Genomic DNA, 18,307 nt, shown 5'->3' on the forward strand with positions numbered 1-18,307 from the left:
GTGATCAACTAGCAACTCTTATAAAACCAAGAGCTAGCTGAAGTGCATAAAGTAAAATCCAATTGATTGCAAGATTACTAACAAAGAAGATCAACTAAGGCTAACCAAAAGCTAAGAAGAATTAATTCAAGAAGAAATTAAGCAGTCAAGGACACATCAGCCAAGTGCAATGCCATAGGATAAAGAACAAGTTAACGTCAGACAAAGTTAGTTGATGGAGACCATGCTGACGACTGGTGGTCTCTGATAGAATCTGCTAACAATCCGATGTTTGTAGAGATTCAAGTACAATGTCACACCGATTGACGTACTATGTTGCAAGTGCTAAAAACAACATCACATGGATCCCAACAAAAAGATTCAATGTCACGTAAGATAATCTCATATAGTTATTTTGTAAGATTTACACTTGTATTTGTTGTTAATTAAATGAAAAAAATGAATAAAATATTATTTTCGAATTTGTATTATTTTCTAATTAGTGTTATTTCGTATTATTTCACATTTATGTCGCGCAAACACATTGGACGAATGGTATGAATGTTCCATTTCACACTATTCTTCTCAAGGTATGTTCTTACCAAGTATTGAAACGAATGATACGAAATTTCATATTCGAACCATTCGCTCTAGTTGTTGTTTTGCCAAATATTGAAATGAATTGTGCAAAATGACATATTCGCACCATTCATGTTACGAGTATGCTATTTTGCACTTCGTATCATTCGTCCCTACATTTATCATAATAAAAGTAGCACTTAAGATTTAGACGAATTATACAAATATACTATGTCGTACCATTCGTGTCAAACACTCTATTCTTCCACGAATGGGACCAAGTGTTTGATACGAATGGTACCAATATTCCATTTCGTGACATTTGTATAAACGTCCGTCATGCCAAGAGTTGGAACGAAATGTGAAATGACTTACTCATGCCAATACTAGCGTGAAAGACCTTGAGACAAACATATTTAAACCATTCGTACTAAACATTTTATGCTTTTTTTACGGTATTTTTTTTTTATTTTTTGTATTTTATATATTTCAACGTTATTTCAAAGTAATTATTATTATGATGAAAAGTAATTATTGACATCAAATTGACTTTTAATACTCCCTCCGTCCCAATATTCAAGTCCCGTATTCCTTTTTGGGCCGTCCCAATATTCAAGTCCACTTTCCTTTTTAAGCATTAATTAGGATACAATTAATAGATTTAATTATGTCTCTCTCTCCTCTCTCTTTCCTAACCCACCTGCCCCTCTCTCTCTCTCTCTCTCTCCTCACTTCTCTCTCAAATCGTCACCTCTCCCCTCTCTCAAATCGCCTTCTTCCACCGCCTCCAACAACTTCACCTTCCATCCGCCTTCTTCCACCGCCTCGCACCTCCGGCGCCAATCGCCTTCGCCACCATCCTCACGCCTCCGCCACCATCCTCCTGCGCCGCCTCCCCCTTCCTCCTGCTCCGCCTCCAACGCCTCCGCCGCCTCGCGCCTCCGCGGGCTCCAACGCCGCCTCTGCCGCAACAGCCGCTGCCCTCCGCCTCCTTCCACCGCCTGGCACCTCCGGCGCCTCGCGCCTTCGCCACCATCTTCATGCGCCGCCTCCACCTTCCTCCTGCTCCGCCTCCAACGCCTCCGCCGCCTTGCGCCTCCGCGGGGCTCCAACGCCGCCTCTGCCCTCCGCCTCCGGCTCTCGCCCACCACCTCTTGCCGTCGGCCGCTGCGGAGAGGAAATTGAAAGATTTCCATTTTTGGTTGTTTCGCCCAAAACGATTAGGGCTCGCCTCCACCCTTTCAGTTATTTTTGTTGTTTTAATTTCAGAAATTGAAAGATTTCCATTTTTTTGATTTCTCTGTGGTGGTGTTTTGATTTCCGTTCACTGTTCTGGCGGCTACGGTGGTGTGGTTCAGAAATTGTGGTGGTGCGGCAGTGTTAATGAGCCTGAGACCCATAATTAAAGTAACATTAACTTTTTCAAATATACCATTTAACTCTTAATTTTAGTCTCCTAAATACCCGTGCCCAAAAAAAAGGGGACTTGATTAACGGGACGGAGGGAGTACAAAAGCTCGAAATGATTTTGAGAACTGGATCTCCATAAATAAACCTCAAATTATCCTAAATTCATAATTCTCAAAACTGTCAAAGAAATGGATCTCTGTCTTCTTAAAAGGATACAAAAATACAAGTACAATCCAGGTCGAAAACACCAGATTCTACAACTGAATAATCTAAGCCAGAAATTTACTAACATTTAATTTAACTCTAGCCATCTAAATACTACACAAGCAAAGAATAATTACAAAAGCTGAAAAACGTTTTGGGCACTAAGGCAGTAAGGCTAAAATGTCATGATCTCAGTTGGCCCAGGAATGATTTTAGCTCTGCTATTAGAACTCACCGTGATCTCATCTCAACAATGGTTATGCTTCCTACCGTAGAAAATCTTGCGATGATTTCAGCAAACTTGTTCATCCGATGGTTAGAACGGCCTCAACTCGTAGAAATCACACCCACGTCGTTGGGCGCCTTGACATCACCTAAAGAGCTCCGACTCGATCTTAGATCTGTAGCTCTTGATGGAGGAGACGTGGCTCTCGTTGCCGTCTGCTGGTGGGAAATCGCGAGAGAGAGCGACATTTCCATCGGATAAAATCTGTAATTCCAGATCGAAATCAGACGATTCTCGGATTTGCGATACAACTAATAAGACACGCGGAGAAAGAGACAAACCTGCTGCGGCGCAAGTTAGAACGGCGGTTGACGAGGCGGAGTAATTGAACGTAGAGTTGCAGCTGAAAGAGCTCAAGGGGGAGAAAGAGAGAGAGAGAGGGAGAGAAATTAAAAGGGGAGGGCGGGGAAATGCGGCTAATACGGTTCAGGGTGGGGAAGAAAGCGCGGGGCAGGGCCGCTGGGTTTGGGTCGCGGGTCGGAGCGCGGACGGGTCAACATGCATTACAAGAATTTGTGTAAAAAGTGAAATGCAAGCGGAATAAAAGAAAATGTTGAGATAGAGGGTGGCGATGTGGAGCTAGACGTTGACTTGGCGGACCCACAAGATCGCATTGGAAAGAAAGTAGTGGCTGTACAAGTACATCGTACACGTGGCGGAATATGGGTGGGTGAAGCGATGATAACTGATAAGGCATAATTCCTTGTTTGGACTCTTCCACGACTTGTCCCTTTTCAAGAAGAGCTCAAGTTCGAAGCCTTCCGGGCACTCGCATTTATGAAAGTACAACTTCAAGCTGGTGAATCTCCTATAACCTGGGAATCACGTTTCTCCCTCGCTTGTTTCTTTCTATAATTGAAGGTACGAGGAATAATCTGCCCCGCACTTAGTTTTGCGTCGGCGGCTACTTGTTTGTTGAAATGCCTCAACCAAAATTTGTTCATATTTCTTTTTTTTGGGTATGTTGAATATTTGCATACGATACGATTAGTTATTGTGATGTTACGCTCACAGCCCATGCAGCATGTTTTGTGTCACTGACGTCGTAGCTGTGTAAGATAAAGAAGCATTTCTGATGCTGGTTTATTGGATTCTTTGCTTGGTTGTCGATATGTGGTCTTTTGGAAATAAGGGTGCTGGATGATTGGTCCAAACTTTGTGTTAATGGAGTAGAGGCTGTTGTTTGGTCTATATTATCATTGTATGTTTTATTTAAGATGTCTTGACATTTGTTGTAGATTCTTATATTTTGGCAGGTGAGATGTTTTTTCCATCTCATCCTCGTCTCTCTTTATTGGTGTTTGCATGTTGAGTTCTGTGATTCTTTTTATTCTGAGATCAACTGTTGAAAGTTATGCTTATGTTCTCGTCAAGTGAAATGCTTGCCTTGGAGTTTTGTTACTATGGTTGATATATTGCTATCTAACACTGATGGCCGTTGAATAATTCACTATACTGTTTTGGTATCTTAGCAGAATACTTCTTTAACAAAAAAAATTATGCTTGCAGTTGTTGATTCAGATATACATGGCGTCCGTTTCGGGGAGTCATAGATTATTCTGTACAGATAATAATCTATTATGCGCAAAAGGTATTAGGGAAAGGATCAAGACGGATTTATTTGTGATTTTACTACCTTCAACTCATATTAATTCTATTATGCAATATGCAAATATGCAATATTTAGGTAAGAGGGAGCTTGTATCATGTGATGCTTTCACTCCCGCAATAAAAAGAAACATGTTGAAAGGTGAAACTGGAACTAAAGTGGGCGAGTTCATGCTTCAAACATCTTTGCCTCCGAGAAATCAAAAGGGCTTGCTATGTCCCTCCATTACCAGGAGCCGACGTAAGGAAAAATATTGCATAATTGCAAAAGCAACGAGTTCCTCTGTGGAGCATTTGAGTTCGTTGAATTCTTATCTTGAAAAGCTTCGTGATTATGCCAAACAGCCTTCTTCAAGAATTTCTAAGGAGAGGAGAGTCTCTATTGGTAAGATTGATGATGTCAAAGCAGATAATGGACTCAGATCCCTAGAAAATTATCTTGTCAAAATTAAAGGCCGTAATATGGTTATACCACGAAAAAGATTTGTGCTTACTCTTGATAAATAGGTCCAACAGATAGAATTGATCATTTGCTAATCGTTTCCCCTTTTTTGTCTTGCTGTTTTCAGACGTGGAATCAGAAATCATTTTTAATAAAGATACAAGGGCATCAGTAGATACTTCAGCCAAGAAGGACCTGGGAATTGGAGGAGAGAGGTCGTTTAAAAATTATATAGAATTAAAACTCGACAATACTGAGAGCAAAGAACAATCTTCCATCGATGCCCCTGATTTCTATTTGATGTAATATGTGTTCAGTGTTCCTTTTAAGTCTTTCTGTTGCACTGTGGTGATTACACACCAATGTTAATATTAACTTTCTTTTAAAATATTTATTTTATTCTTGCAGTGGTGTATTGGTATCTATAAACATAGCAGTTTTCCTCTTTGAGATTGCCACTCCGGTAAAGAGCTCTACTTTCGAGCTATTTTCACTGCCCACGGTTTATGGAGCAAAGATAAATAACTTGATTCTACACGGAGAGTGGTGGAGGCTAGTGACTCCCATCTTTCTGGTACAAGATTGATGATTCGGTTCGTGCTTCATTACTGTAATTAGTTTAGTTCTGTTTGACAAATATTTCATGTGAAAAATGAGGTAAAGTCCCTTGAAATGGCCTAGATAACTGAAATTATAATTGTAAATGTTTCATCTAGGATATAAAATTTGACATTCCAAACAATTGGTATTAGGAGAAAAGCCAAAGTGTTAACCTCCTATTACTTAGAAATATCCTATTGTCAGTTTATTCTTGTTGCACTTAGGGTTTCGAGTTAGTAACTTGTTTTTTCTCTCCTTGGCTTCTTTCTGCTACAATGATGTGCTCTGAAGAAGAATGCGAGCTATTTAACTCTATATCTAACTATCACACGCGTGGAAGTATATTCAGTTTACATGTGAGATCTTACTCAACAGTCACTACTTAGGGCTCGGGCTAATTTCACGGTGTCTAGCATAGGTTATACTGTGATAACACACACCACCTACCTACCTGCACATAGAAAAGTTGAGTATAGGTGCACAATCATGCTTATCAGCTATTTTCGCCTTTATCATCCTTTAGCCATCACAAATGCTCATTCTGATCTAACTGGTAATTCTTTGCAACAAGAATACTACTTGTGTTTAAGAAGAGAAGCAAGAGGAACAACATTTTTATGTCTGTTGATATGGAAAAAATTGGATTTAGAAATTATGCAAATTTTCAAATATTGACTCATAATTGCTCGAACTTGTTTTGATTAAAGATGGAACTCTGCAAGATTATATGGTCCTTTTTCTACAATTCCGGCATGTTCCCCTTCTCTATTGATGGAGCATTTAAGTGCCATCTCAAAAAACATTACATATCATAATTCTAGTGAACATAATATATTACAATATTTTCTTTGTATGTAATTCATTCTGCTGAAGTTTAGTTATTCGCAGCATTCTGGTATCGTTCATATAGCCCTTGGGAGCTGGGCCCTCTTCACTTTTGGCCTTGAAGTGTCCAGAAAATATGGCTCATTCACCTTTCTACTGCTATATGTTCTTGGAGGAATTTCTGGAAACCTAATCAGCTATCTTCACACACCTGAGCCATCCGTTGGTGGGACGGTAAGCTAATTACTGAAAATATGCAGTTGTATAATGTTGGTTTTCACATAATTATTAGTGATCTGAACAGCTTCTCGATCAACTGCAACTTTAAAATAATCATTAGTCTTCTGTTATTATTTTAAAGCTGCAACTGATCAAGTAGGCGTTTTAGTTTCAAACGCATAATCTTTTTTGCACTTACGAAATTTCCTTAACAACAATCCTTCCTTTTGGGGAATTAAACGAACAGGATTAAAGCCAAAAATAACTTGTATAAACATCAAAGTTATGTGATCTAGGAGAGTAGATGATCAATCTTGTCAATATTGTTGTCAACAAGGGATGGCTATCCAAGTTTCTATAAGAACAATGCAGATGGTCCCTGACATGGCAAAATTGCTTAGCCTGGTCAAAGATAGTTTCCGGTTATTTCATTTTAGCAATGTGTATCTAACTTTATGCAAGCTGCATTATAGATAACCTGATTATCCTTATACAGGAACCGATTTTTGCCATTATTGGAGCTTGGCTTATTTACCAAGTTCAAGGCAAAGATGAGATTTCAGGGGATGCGTACGAAAGAATGTTTCGGGTTGCAATTATCACGACAGCTTGTATATGTGTCCTTAGCAATTTCAGCCCTATTGATGACTGGTACTCAAGCAACCATTTACCTTAAATATCATCAGCATGCTTGCTCGTTAGACTGTGAAGCTCGTTGTCATGCATAATTTCGTTGAGCTAAGTCAAGTGTATCACCTTGCCATCACAAAAGGAAAGGCAAAACAGTATTAATCATTATATACATTTGCTGGGTCATACTCGCATTAAACTGATCAAGAGATGATATATCTGAATTATATAGGAATAACATATAGTTAGGGCATGTCTGTGATGATCCTCACTCACTCCGGTGTTTGCAGGGCACACTTTGGCACAGCTTTTGTGGGTATAGCCTATGGCTTCGTCACGTGCCCAGTCGTGCAAGTGAAGGATGCATCTACAGAAGCAGGTCGACAGGAAAGAATCACATTTGTTAGACGGTATTCAGATCCTTGCAAATCCCTCTTGTATTTCTCCCTCTTCCTCTTGCTCTTAGGGTGTTTATCTCTTGTCTTCGAACCTCCACTTGATCTGATTTAAAGAGGATAGTTTGGCATCAATGTTTCCAACATAGAATTCATATGTAGTTAGTATTCATAAAGATAAGTTGCCTTCCTTCAGTTTCACAAGTTTGGTATCGAATAATACTGTTATCATCAGTTAAATAGAATTTCAATCTGCTCTCTCTCACACTGACTCTGTGTGTGAGTGTGTTGATTGAGGTTGTTTTTGGTCGAACTTGTTTATGGTTGTAAACTAAAGTTGCTATTCTTGCCTCTTCTTCTTATTATATGAATCATGGTTTTAAAGTTACTCCCGAAATAGCGTGCTAAACAATTGAACTAATTAAGAAATCTCCTTAAAAGAAGCAAAAGGGAACAAAAGAGAGACAGAAAGGAAATGTGGTTTTGGCGAGAATTAATGAATGAGATGTATGATGGTGTGAATTGGGGAAAGAGTATAAAATTGTTTAATCAGATTGTATGAAGAAAGATGGAAAGAATATGTGATGTTTGATTAATTTGAGTAATGAGGTATATATGATTAATAAAATAAATATATTTTTTTAGTTTAAATGACATATATTTGTTTTAGGGGATCATATTTATAATAAATATTTTTTTAAAATAAAAATAATTAAAATCACTAATTCTTCTTAATTTACGTATCCAACTTTTAATCTACTTACATCCATAACAAGTAATCTCAACTTACTTTTACGCATTATTTTTACCAGTGATCCACATTTACTTTACATTCTAAATATTTTTTCTTAATCTTCGTGTGCATAAAAATTGTAATTCAAATACATTTAATTTTTATAATTCAGCCGCTCGGCTCACATTCTAATTCAATTACATGATAATTTATCACATCTCAAATTTATTTATTTTTTTGATTTGGAAGTGGGGACTTCACTGTTTATAGACAGAAGATCGCACCGCTTGATGTTCCCTTGGAGTCATTAAATTAATTATTTAATCATCGTGATTCGTGAAATTAAACCAACCATCCTACACCTGAGGTTCAGTCCTGCAGAAGGTACCACGTATTTCATCATTGCCATTTGCCGTGTCCACCACCACCTCCAACCAACCCATATATGTGTGTGTGTATATATAGAGAGAGAGAGAGGAGGGGGGGGGGGGTGTGTGAATGAAATAAATGCAAATTGCATAGAGACGTATAACAGGCGCATATGAATTAGTTATTGAGAGAGAGAGAGGGATGGCGTATGGAGGAGGTGGAAGAAGGGTGATGGGGCCGCTGCTGGTGGTTAACGCGGTAGTGTGTCTCATACTTGTTGGGTTGGCCGGATGGTCTCTCGACAAATACATCGACGGCAACCAGAGCCATCCTTGTACGACCTCTTTATTTTCTTCGCATCATTTTTGCTTCTGCTCTCTCTCTCTCTCACACACGCGCACTGCCGATTCATTTTTTACGTTGAAAAAATTGTTCTTGCAACTGAAAATGCTGCGAGCCACGGCCTTGCTTTTTCTAGAATATTTTGGATTTATTCTACTTTACATGCTTCATGCTTGCCTTTTGCCGATGCAATGTTTTAATTTCTTCCTATTTTTCCAAACTCTAAATAAGCCTATTACGAACTAAAGAATAGTTATATTCAAAATAAAATATCGTGGTTGGGTAGGGTGTAATTAGAAACTTTAATTTCCACTCTACAATATTCATAAAACCTATTGGCATGTTTGTTTGCCAGGAAAGTAACGTGGATTTGGATTGTTATTCTCATGAAAATGAATCTTAATAGATTCATTCTTCAGTGTTTGAAAATACCAAAAATAATTGTTAGGATTTCGGATTTGTATCATTAAATAACTATAATTAATCAATATATATAAGAATTAAATTGTAATTTAATCTTTATAATAAATTTCTCTAATTATTTTTTTTAGTAACAACAAAGTACATTATTAAGGTTAATTATATGATTTATAATTCTAAAATTAAATTCAATTTTTCTTACATAATAATAATAATAATAATAATAATAATAATAATAATGTACATAAAGTATGATTTATAGTTTTAAAAAATTAAACTAAGATTTTCTTAATAAAGTATGATTCATAAATAAATTATAATTTGCTAAAAATAAATTATGAACTTAATAATAATAATATTAAATACCTACTAAATAAAAATTAGAATTTATATTTTATAAAATAATACAAATAAGTAAGAATCCTGAGAATGAGGAAAAAGAATACCTAAGAAAAGTTAGGGAATAAGAATCCTGGAAAGTTGCGCTACTTTCCTTATTTTCAGGATTCTTATTACTTTCCTTAACTGTTAAAAATTTAACCAAACACAAGAATTTAATATTTTGGAATCAGATTATTTTCTCATGTCAGAATCTGTGCCAAACAAACAGGCTAAATTTGGTTCTTTTAGGATGTGTTTGGTTTTGGGTAAGGGATTAGTCAGTATAGTTAGTAAACTAGATTATTAGCGTGGATAAATGTGTGTTACTAATATTGGTTGGTTGTTTGCTATTATGGTTAATTAATCATGATTTTCGTTTGGTATCCATATTTCTAGGTTAGATAAGTTTAAAAATGGACATAATTGCAGACCCGTATTAATTATCCTGCGTAATCCGAGGGGGGAGGCGGTATTAATTATCCTGCGTAATCCGGATTTTTAGCTCAGGGCCTTCACATATCGCAGGGCCGTTCGCATACGTGTTATAGAATATCAAACTCTTTACTACTCTGTATTAACTTAACTAATATGCTGTAAAATTCAAAACCAAACACGCCCTTAAAGTATTAATAATATACATATTTTGTAGATATTGCTGTGTGCCATTTACAAAATTCAATATTGGAACCAATTTGTGTATAGATAAAATAGCAAACTAGCTAGTGAGAACATATTATTCATACTATTTCAAAATTTCAACTTTTTTTTGTTGCTTTCTATGAACATACAATTTGATGTCCACAAAGGGACACCAAGCAGTGCGAATGTCTGTCTGCGAACAGTGATATCTAGGGTTTAAACCCACCGCTCCTCCTCCCCCAGAGTAAAAACAAAAATAAAAATGAACATACAATTTGATTTTTGCAATAATATAGTGTAATATTATCATTTTTATTTTTATTACTTTTAGATGCTAGTTATAGGTTTGATACTTTTTGGAAAGTTTTTATCTGCTAGACCGCTAGTAGTATGTTATTCCGTCACCAGAATTAAGTTTTTCTTTTTATAAACAAATTTAAATTTCTATTTGTTTCTATAAATCTAATTATTTCTATATATAAAAGATATATTCTCTCTATATAATGTGTATGTGAGAGAACTCTAAGCATTTTTTTTTTGTTCGTCAAAATATCACTTTTATGTGGATACTTAAATAACTTAAAGTCATATAGTATTTAATATTTTAATTTTCAAACTTTTTAAAAATATTTTTACTTATATATGTACACATAATATAGTATTAGTTTTATAGTTCTCATAACATAAATAAATTACTTATAGTTTTAATATAGAATTATTATGTAGATATATATTTATATAATATTTACAACAAAGGATATATTTGTATTATAAAACAGTGATAATATTCTAAATAAATATACATTTGTGTGTGTTTTTATTTATATATAAAAATATATGAAAGTCTATATTGTTATAATTCTATTATTCCTTTCATATTATTGAAATAATTAATATTGCCTTAAATTGTAATTTTGACTAACTTGAATCAAGATCTCACTATAATATATACAACAGTAATATATATATATATATATATATATATCAATTTCATATATAAATCTAATTTAGTTTTAATGATATTTAGTTTAATTTAATCTTCTCCTTAATGAATTAATAAAATTATTGTATAATTAAATTAAATATATAAAATGAAAATTATCATTAATAATTCAAATAAAAAAGAAAAAATCACAAAATTCAATTTTAAATGTTCCGTTGAGAGTGTATATATAAATCTCACTCGAACCACATTATATATACGTATTTTCACACACAATTTTAAATGTTCATAACTTGTTCATTTTTTTTACGTATACTATATTAAAAGGCTTTTGTCGCGATATAGGAAAGAGGAAAAAAGAAAGAAAGTGAGAAAAATAGATCCTATGAAAATTGACATCAAAATTGTTTGTATTAACAAAATTACAATTGAAATGGATTTGAAATCAATTTAAAGTTGATTTCAAATTAAAGTTCTTTTTAATATACGTGTCATATAATTCCTACCTATTTATGATCATAATAACACAATATTAAGTATTAACTCATAAATTGATTTTTGTCGACCATTTTCATTAAGCATGAAGCATTGGAAAATATGAAAAATAGAAAGCTGAAACGACGTTGTTTGCTGGAGGATCCAATCCTATTGAAAGAGGGTCATGACATAAGAGACAGTAGGTGCTAAAACATAAGGTGAAATTTGCAGAAGATGCTGAGTTTAGAACCTTTTGAGATGCATAATAAATAATGGTTCAATTCGAATGTATGTAAACAATGAGAGCGAGTTTAAACTTTTCGGGGAGGCACGAAAAGTAGGAGATAATGAGTAGGCCATAGAAGTAGTAGGAATAAAAATTTCACATTTTTCTAATGAGTATCGTCTTATTTGAGTTGGCAGATTTGGGCGGGAACCCTTCAACAATTTTCCTTCTAGTATATGCATTAATTGCAGGAGTGATGGGCGCATGCTCAGTGATTTTGGGTTACGCTCATCTTCGAATATGGAGCAGTCTCACTCTCGCCACTGCTACAACTTCAGCAATCTTTTCATGGGCATTAAATGCACTCGCTTTTGGGTACTCTCTCTCTCTCTCTCTCCACATATACATATACATAAACAATGGTCGGTCTTGTATACTATACAGGCTTGTTTGCAAGCAAATCATTATGGGAGGACACAGGGGTAAACGCTTGGTAAGGTTTCCTAAAAACTCTACCCTCCGTCCCTAAAATAAGTTCCTCTTTTTCCTTTTTGGGACGTCCCCCAAATAAATTCATCTTTCTTTTTTTCTATTTTTAGACAACTACCCCACCATTAATAATACTTTATTTATTCTTACTTTTCACTTTTTCACCACTCTCAATACTAATTATAACATATTTTTCTCCACTATCAATACACTTTATAATTTTTCCTTAAAACCCATGCCATCCCCAAAGAGGAACTTATTTTGGGGACGGAGGGAGTATATATTTTCAATCTCATAATCTTGATGAACATACATATATAATTTGACAGCAAACACTAGAAGCATTCATCACTATATCAGGAGTGACTCAACTACTCTACTTGCTGCTTCTGCATGCTGAAACGTTTACCAGCAGATTCTAACGCCCAGATCTTGTTTCCGGCTACGCCTTGCCTCGTTTTCCCCGTCCCCTTTTGAGTGTGTGAATACTGTGGCATGTAAATAAAATACAACATATAGTGAAAAGGAAACACAAGATGAAGTGCGAGACTCTCAGGGCTTGTATTCTTTCACATAGATACTAGTTAAGTTCGTTTGGACTTTGCAAGCACCACAGATATTCTACTTTGATTACACTATATTTTTCTCACCCAAGCGTCCGGATCGATCATAGTAATAAAAAGCTTCCTTCAGAGCAGCTCCTCAGGTTCATGATCACGCCATTCTACGAGAGCCAGCGTGTGGCGGCCACCACAAGCAACGAGGGTCGCACACCAACGGCCTTCTGCAGTCACATCCTTGGGAGGAGGGATGTTTATAGGCACTTCTGCCGGATGCCCGGTCGTTGCTTTCCTTCCATAACCTAAACGACCGTGGTCTCCTCGTCCGAACTGACGTGATCAGAATTCAGAATTAGTTGTCGTGTATGTATCTATGCTTCAGATTATTTGAAAGATATTGAAAACAAACAAGCAGTATCAACACATAAACAATTCATAAGGAAGCAATTTTATCATGCCTGTGACTGATATAAGACCATTTGTTCTTACACAATGTTCATTTTTTCAAGTGTTGAGAAAAATAATCTGCAGAAACTCACCGAGTACATGCGACCATCCTGTGTTAACGCGACAGAATGCGTACCTCCACAAGACACCTGTACTCAATAAGCATGTGTTGAATCATCTTGATTTGTTTTTCATCAAGACATCATGCTAGCCTAATGATATAGTGTAAGGATAGGAAATATGGGAAAACCTGCACTGTTTCGTCGGCTACTTGAAGTTGAACCCTTTGAGGAACCATTTTGCTGCTCTTGTCATCTCCAAAACCCAGTCTCCCATGCTCCCCTCTACCCCAGCCGTACACCTACAAGAAAGACGAGACGCTCCGCTCATCCACATAATCACAGCGTATAAACAAATACAAGAGATGTCCAGATATGTTGTTCAGAATATCAATGAGATCTATCACCATAACGTAAGAGAGTAAATATGTGGAAAATGAAGTTACAAGTTACACCATGTATGCCATTAGTAGTGTTTGGCTTTAGATTCATTCAAGACATGGTCAGCAAATTTTTTCTTTTCAAGTTTATAAGAGAATTAAGTTCCAATTCCAAAGCTTAATCAGAAATCTTACCTCTCCATCATCGGTCAATGCAGTAGAATGCCATCCTCCTGCAGCAATATCAACCTGCAAAACCATGCAATGAATAAAATCAGGAGAATCATTCTTATTCATTTTCTTTTTCTTTTTTACTTTTGGGGGGGAATGTTCAATAAATTATCAGGTTGGCTATAATATAACAGAAGAGAAAACTGCCAACGATTCTTGAATTCGTTGGAATAACTGACAAAGTATGCATCTAAAGGGCTTCAACCCCTGAAAATGCCTCATCCCCTTGTTGGTTAAGCCATAGCAATATTTTCAATTTCATGGTGCACTAATCATCTAAAGAAAGAACTGATATTCAAAGGACATTGATAAAAAAAAAATCTGTATAAAAGCCAGTATCTTGAGCAGCCAAGTTAATATGCTTGCAAGATGTTATGCCTTCTCGATGTAAGAAAAAGCTTCCAGGAGATATATCAGGGTTGGGGACACGAACCAAATTAAGATCAGATAGTCCTTGGACGGCAACTGGTTGTGATCTCGGCTGTGTATCACCGATTCCAAGCTGGCCATACTCATTATTGCCCCATGCCATTACAGTTCCATCATCAAGAAGGGCTAAGTTATGAAATGCTCCAACTGCAATAACTCTCACACTGTCAAGGCCTTGCACTCGGACTGGAGTGGAAATTTGTTTTCTACAAATCCGAGGAGAATATATGAATATGGGGTTTAGCTAACAAACAAGATAAGGAAATTACTCAACACTAACTGATCATGGATCCTAGGATGCTTCAATAGAAGTACAGGCAGCACAGCAATACTAATAATATTGCAGACTTCAATGCATGGGAACATACATATCACCGGGAGGCCATGGTTGACCCCACGTCCAAACGTGTCCTTCCCGTGTTAGAACTACTGAATGCGTCCCACCAGCTGCGACCTAAGGTGTGAGAAAGTTAGACATGTTAACAGTGAGTGACAAAATCATAAAAAGCTGGCAGATTTATGAAATCGTGCTAAGTCGGGTTTGAGGGTAAGGAGCTCTAGCCCCTACTGTCTTGCAAATGCTGATCATTGAACAGAACCAGAAATCCTCTCTCAGAGCAAGACCTCTTATTGGTCATTCTAGACTGGAGATGAGTAAAATGACGGGGAACGATATCTATTTCCGGAGATGGATATGTGTGCAACTAACAGTTCAACAATGAACATTTAGCATAAGTTTCAGTTAAGCGCAAAATAAACATAGTTCCATACACGCCCAAGTCTGGTCCTAAACTTTCATCAATCTTGTTTAGCCAACCACATCTAAACTGTAATGAAATTTCAAGACGCACGAAATTTAGACAAATGTAGTTGAGTCACCTGACGAACTGAAAGTTTTGGCACACATCTCTGTGGAATCACAATATCTCTTCTAACCGGTCTGCCTGTATCATCTTTACGCTCAGGTTCTTCACCACACTGCCCGTACTCATTACCGCCTGCACCACAGTAGACCTCAACCTTTAGAAGCAGAAGACACCTTACATAATTGTGTTCAGTTTCGAATCACATTAAATACAACGAACTGAAATAAGGTCCAAGATTTCATTAATCATCTATAAATCACTTGTACGAATCAAACATCCATTTCGTAATGTATCTTAATTTTTCCAATTTGTTTGCCCTTCCGAGCAAAGAGAAAAATAGTGCATAAAGGCAAGTAAGTTTGCATACCCCACGCATAGGCTCGGCCTTGATCATCAACAGCCAAGCAATGCCAACCACCAATAGCAGCCTGAGAAGAAAAACAAAAACCATTAACATTTTATGAACAAGGCTTACTATTCATTATCTCCTACTCCAAAGCTCGAAACTTGAAACAAATACCTGAACTATTTTGACGTTTGCAAGAGCCTTAACTTGACTAGGAACATTCTCAGTTTTGGTTTCCGGCGGGTGCCCCAAGGTCCCTCTTTGATTCCAACCCCAAGTAAACAACTAACAATTTCGAACACAAAGTAAGTAAATAATTGCTCCAAACCACCAATTAAAAGGCTAGCAATCCAATGCTCTTGGAAAGCCAAAAGAAACGGAATAGAGTAAAAGGGTTCAAAGGAAACCTTGCCGTCTTCACATATAGCGAGGGAATTGCGGCTGCCGGCGACAACGGAGCAAATTTTTTCGGAGCTAAGGGCGTCGATGGTGCAGACCCATTCTTTCTCTTCATTGTTTCCGATTCCTAACTGGCCGTCTTCCCCGGAACCCCTGAAAAGCACGGTGAGAGAGAAGAAGCAGAGAACAACACTGTGTGTGTGTGTGCGCGAGTGAGAGATACAGATAGAGAGAGAGCGGTGGAGCAGACCATGCAACGACGGCGGTTTTGGAGGCCATTAAGAGAATCGATGCTGCTGCGAGTGCGGAGTTGTAATGCCGGTATAGATTGAGAAAGTTAGTGCGAATCTGATTGGAAAGTTTCCAGCTTTTTTTGCATAAAATAATGGGAAGATGTTAATGGAAATGTTGGAGAATTGTTTTGTAGGGACAAACAAGTGAGCGATGTCTGTATTCTGGGTTTTTGTTTAGCTGCTATTGCTATTGCTATTGCTATTGCTATTGCTAAAACTCTCGAAATGTGAAACATTATATATTATCTACTCAAAAATATTTCAATTTCAACTTATCCGATTTCAATATATTTTCCATGTCGGTTGAGACAGACTTAAAGGGTTTGAATATGTATGTATATGTCATTTTCAATGAGTTATATGTTTTCCATTTCAAATTTCAGATAATGAATTGTTTTGTTTTGATTGTTTTATATTTGAAGACAAATGTGCATCCAATGATTTCGAGTCTTTTACCCTGAAGTTTTGCATTTTTTTCTTCATATCGTCACTAATCACTTAGTAGATGTAAAGTACTCCCTCCGTCCCGTTAATGAAGTCCCCTTTCTTTTGGGCACGGGTATTTAGGAGAGTTAAAGTGAATGTAAAAGTAGTAGGGACCACATAATTAGTGCTTTATTTAATGTTATTTTATTTACTAATTCAATTGACTAATACAAGTACAAGCAAAATTAAAAAACTGGAATTCAATTGACAGACACTTTGGAGACTGCCATATCAAATCAGTTCCATTCCACAAATGGATCCAATCGAACCAACGAGTCCAAGCTACTCCATTTCTGGTTATCCAAGTCAGGCATCAAACTAGACCTATCACCATTGTTTCCAAAGAAGAACACCAATGCAACTATTACCAAAATCAGCAATGCAATGAAAACTGGAGACTGGATTTTCTTTGTTCCTCTTGAATGCTTCAATAATCTGTTACCACCTCCAAACATGGCTGCAAAACACAACATTGCACCATTTTTTCCACATCAAAAACCCTAATTAAGCACGAAACGAATCTAAACTTCGAGCTATCTCAACATCACAACCAACACAGATCATATCCTCGTTATTTTGAACTAATCACACAAAATTAAAATCGAAATCGGCCAAACCAGCTCTATAACACCTTACACTGAAATATGCTCGCATTATCAATTCAAAAACCAAATTCAATTGCAAATATGCAACCACACCCCAACAACCAAAACCAGACAATTTTCCCTAAATACCTGCAAATCCCTAAATTATTTGAGCAGATATGCCCGCGGTGGAAGGCGGCGCAGGAGGAGGCGCGAAGCGGCGGTGGCGTTGGAGTCGGTGAAGACGGAAGCCCGAGGCGGCGCGAGTTGCGTTGGCGGCGAAGACGCGAGGCGGAGCAGGAGGTGTTGGAGGCGGTGGAAGGCGGTGGCGAATGCGCGAGGCGCCGGAGGTGCCAGGCGGTGGAAGAAGGCGGAGGGCGGCGGCTGTTGCGGCAGAGGCGGCGTTGGAGCCCGCGAAGGCGCGAGGCGATGGAGGCGTTGGAGGCGGAGCAGGAGGAAGGTGGAGGCGTCGCAGGAGGATGGTGGCGGAGGCGTGAGGATGGTGGAGGCGTCAGTGCAAGAGGATCGCGGCGGAGGTGCGAGGCGGTGGAAGGTGTTGGAAGCGGTGGAAGGTGGAGGAAGGCGTGAGGATGGTGGTGGTGGAGGCGTCAGAGAGAAGAGAGGAGAGAGAGAGTGGCTGATCGGGTGGGTGGGTAGGTTTTAGGGTTAATTTTTGTGTTTTATAGTATAGCTAATTAAGCTACTAATTCATCCCTAATTTTAGCCAAAAAAGGAAAGGGGACTTGTTACATGGGACGGCTCAAAAAGGAATACGGGACTTGAATATTGGGACGGAGGGAGTACAATATTATAGAAAATGACAGTATTTAAATTTGAGATAGATAAACCCTTTTTTATAAATTGCTACTATTACGCACTCTCATGCGATGCACGAGTCATGATATTTATTTATTTTTAAAATTTAATATTATGTAAATATATCAAAATATCATTATTTATGAACTAGATTAATTGATAAAAAAAATATATGTTAATTTAAATATTAATATTTGATTTAAAATAGTGTACAG

The 18,307-nt window shown here is 37.2% G+C and overlaps 3 protein-coding genes and 1 long non-coding RNA gene across 6 annotated transcripts; 2 read left to right on the forward strand and 2 right to left on the reverse strand.

Moving 5' to 3' along the window:
- Positions 1-2,146: 2,146 nt before the first annotated feature.
- LOC131001713 (uncharacterized) lies at positions 2,147-2,972 on the reverse strand. The gene is made up of 2 exons (XR_009093992.1): positions 2,740-2,972; positions 2,147-2,662 (listed from the first exon to the last, which is right to left on the reverse strand). It is a non-coding gene; the product is annotated as an uncharacterized LOC131001713 (long non-coding RNA).
- A 28-nt stretch (positions 2,973-3,000) lies between these two features.
- On the forward strand, positions 3,001-7,442 carry LOC131001599 (RHOMBOID-like protein 9, chloroplastic). Of its 2 annotated transcripts, none has more exons than XM_057928107.1 (8): positions 3,001-3,319; positions 3,968-4,049; positions 4,146-4,451; positions 4,636-4,810; positions 4,917-5,082; positions 5,997-6,167; positions 6,649-6,803; positions 7,073-7,442. In XM_057928107.1, exons 2-8 carry the CDS (start codon positions 3,986-3,988, stop codon positions 7,290-7,292), a joined length of 1,257 nt encoding a protein of 418 aa, XP_057784090.1. In that variant the 5' UTR covers positions 3,001-3,319; positions 3,968-3,985; the 3' UTR covers positions 7,293-7,442. The 2 variants fall into 2 exon arrangements, with proteins under 2 accessions (XP_057784090.1, XP_057784089.1); XM_057928106.1 differs by lacking the exon at positions 3,001-3,319 and adding an exon at positions 3,355-3,511.
- Positions 7,443-8,389: 947 nt separating this feature from the next.
- LOC131001689 (membrane protein PM19L-like) lies at positions 8,390-13,229 on the forward strand. Its single transcript, XM_057928265.1, has 4 exons — positions 8,390-8,613; positions 11,905-12,082; positions 12,152-12,200; positions 12,526-13,229. Exons 1-4 carry the CDS (start codon positions 8,481-8,483, stop codon positions 12,616-12,618), a joined length of 453 nt encoding a protein of 150 aa, XP_057784248.1. The 5' UTR covers positions 8,390-8,480; the 3' UTR covers positions 12,619-13,229.
- LOC131001610 (ultraviolet-B receptor UVR8-like) lies at positions 12,480-16,490 on the reverse strand. 2 transcript variants are annotated; one of them, XM_057928138.1, is made up of 12 exons: positions 16,164-16,490; positions 15,922-16,066; positions 15,689-15,799; positions 15,536-15,596; positions 15,182-15,300; positions 14,671-14,756; positions 14,307-14,508; positions 13,838-13,891; positions 13,454-13,564; positions 13,296-13,352; positions 12,847-13,086; positions 12,480-12,684 (listed from the first exon to the last, which is right to left on the reverse strand). In XM_057928138.1, exons 1-11 carry the CDS (start codon positions 16,190-16,192, stop codon positions 12,886-12,888), a joined length of 1,176 nt encoding a protein of 391 aa, XP_057784121.1. In that variant the 5' UTR covers positions 16,193-16,490; the 3' UTR covers positions 12,480-12,684; positions 12,847-12,885. The 2 variants fall into 2 exon arrangements, with proteins under 2 accessions (XP_057784121.1, XP_057784120.1); XM_057928137.1 differs by lacking the exon at positions 12,480-12,684 and having other exon boundaries at positions 12,734-13,086.
- Between the last annotated feature and the right edge of the window lie 1,817 nt (positions 16,491-18,307).

This window comes from Salvia miltiorrhiza, chromosome 8, assembly GCF_028751815.1.
Source record: "Salvia miltiorrhiza cultivar Shanhuang (shh) chromosome 8, IMPLAD_Smil_shh, whole genome shotgun sequence".
NCBI lineage: Eukaryota > Viridiplantae > Streptophyta > Magnoliopsida > Lamiales > Lamiaceae > Salvia > Salvia miltiorrhiza.

What these genes read in the sequence shown, in the direction of transcription:
- LOC131001599 (XM_057928107.1), top strand. Translation starts at nt 3,986, where the DNA reads ATGGCGTCCGTTTCGGGGAGTCATAGATTATTCTGTACAGATAATAAT. An exon ending in TAATCTATTATGCGCAAAAG is followed by an intron (nt 4,050 to 4,145) that starts GTATTAGGGAAA and finishes TGCAATATTTAG; the next exon opens with GTAAGAGGGAGCTTGTATCA. An exon ending in GCCCCTGATTTCTATTTGAT is followed by an intron (nt 4,811 to 4,916) that starts GTAATATGTGTT and finishes TTATTCTTGCAG; the next exon opens with TGGTGTATTGGTATCTATAA.
- LOC131001689 (XM_057928265.1), top strand. Translation starts at nt 8,481, where the DNA reads ATGGCGTATGGAGGAGGTGGAAGAAGGGTGATGGGGCCGCTGCTGGTG. An exon ending in CGGCAACCAGAGCCATCCTT is followed by an intron (nt 8,614 to 11,904) that starts GTACGACCTCTT and finishes TTGAGTTGGCAG; the next exon opens with ATTTGGGCGGGAACCCTTCA. An exon ending in TTAAATGCACTCGCTTTTGG is followed by an intron (nt 12,083 to 12,151) that starts GTACTCTCTCTC and finishes TATACTATACAG; the next exon opens with GCTTGTTTGCAAGCAAATCA.
- LOC131001610 (XM_057928138.1), bottom strand. Translation starts at nt 16,192, where the DNA reads ATGGCCTCCAAAACCGCCGTCGTTGCATG. An exon ending in CAAACGTCAAAATAGTTCAG is followed by an intron (nt 15,597 to 15,688) that starts GTATTTGTTTCA and finishes TTTTCTTCTCAG; the next exon opens with GCTGCTATTGGTGGTTGGCA. An exon ending in AGGATGGTCGCATGTACTCG is followed by an intron (nt 13,087 to 13,295) that starts GTGAGTTTCTGC and finishes TGATCACGTCAG; the next exon opens with TTCGGACGAGGAGACCACGG.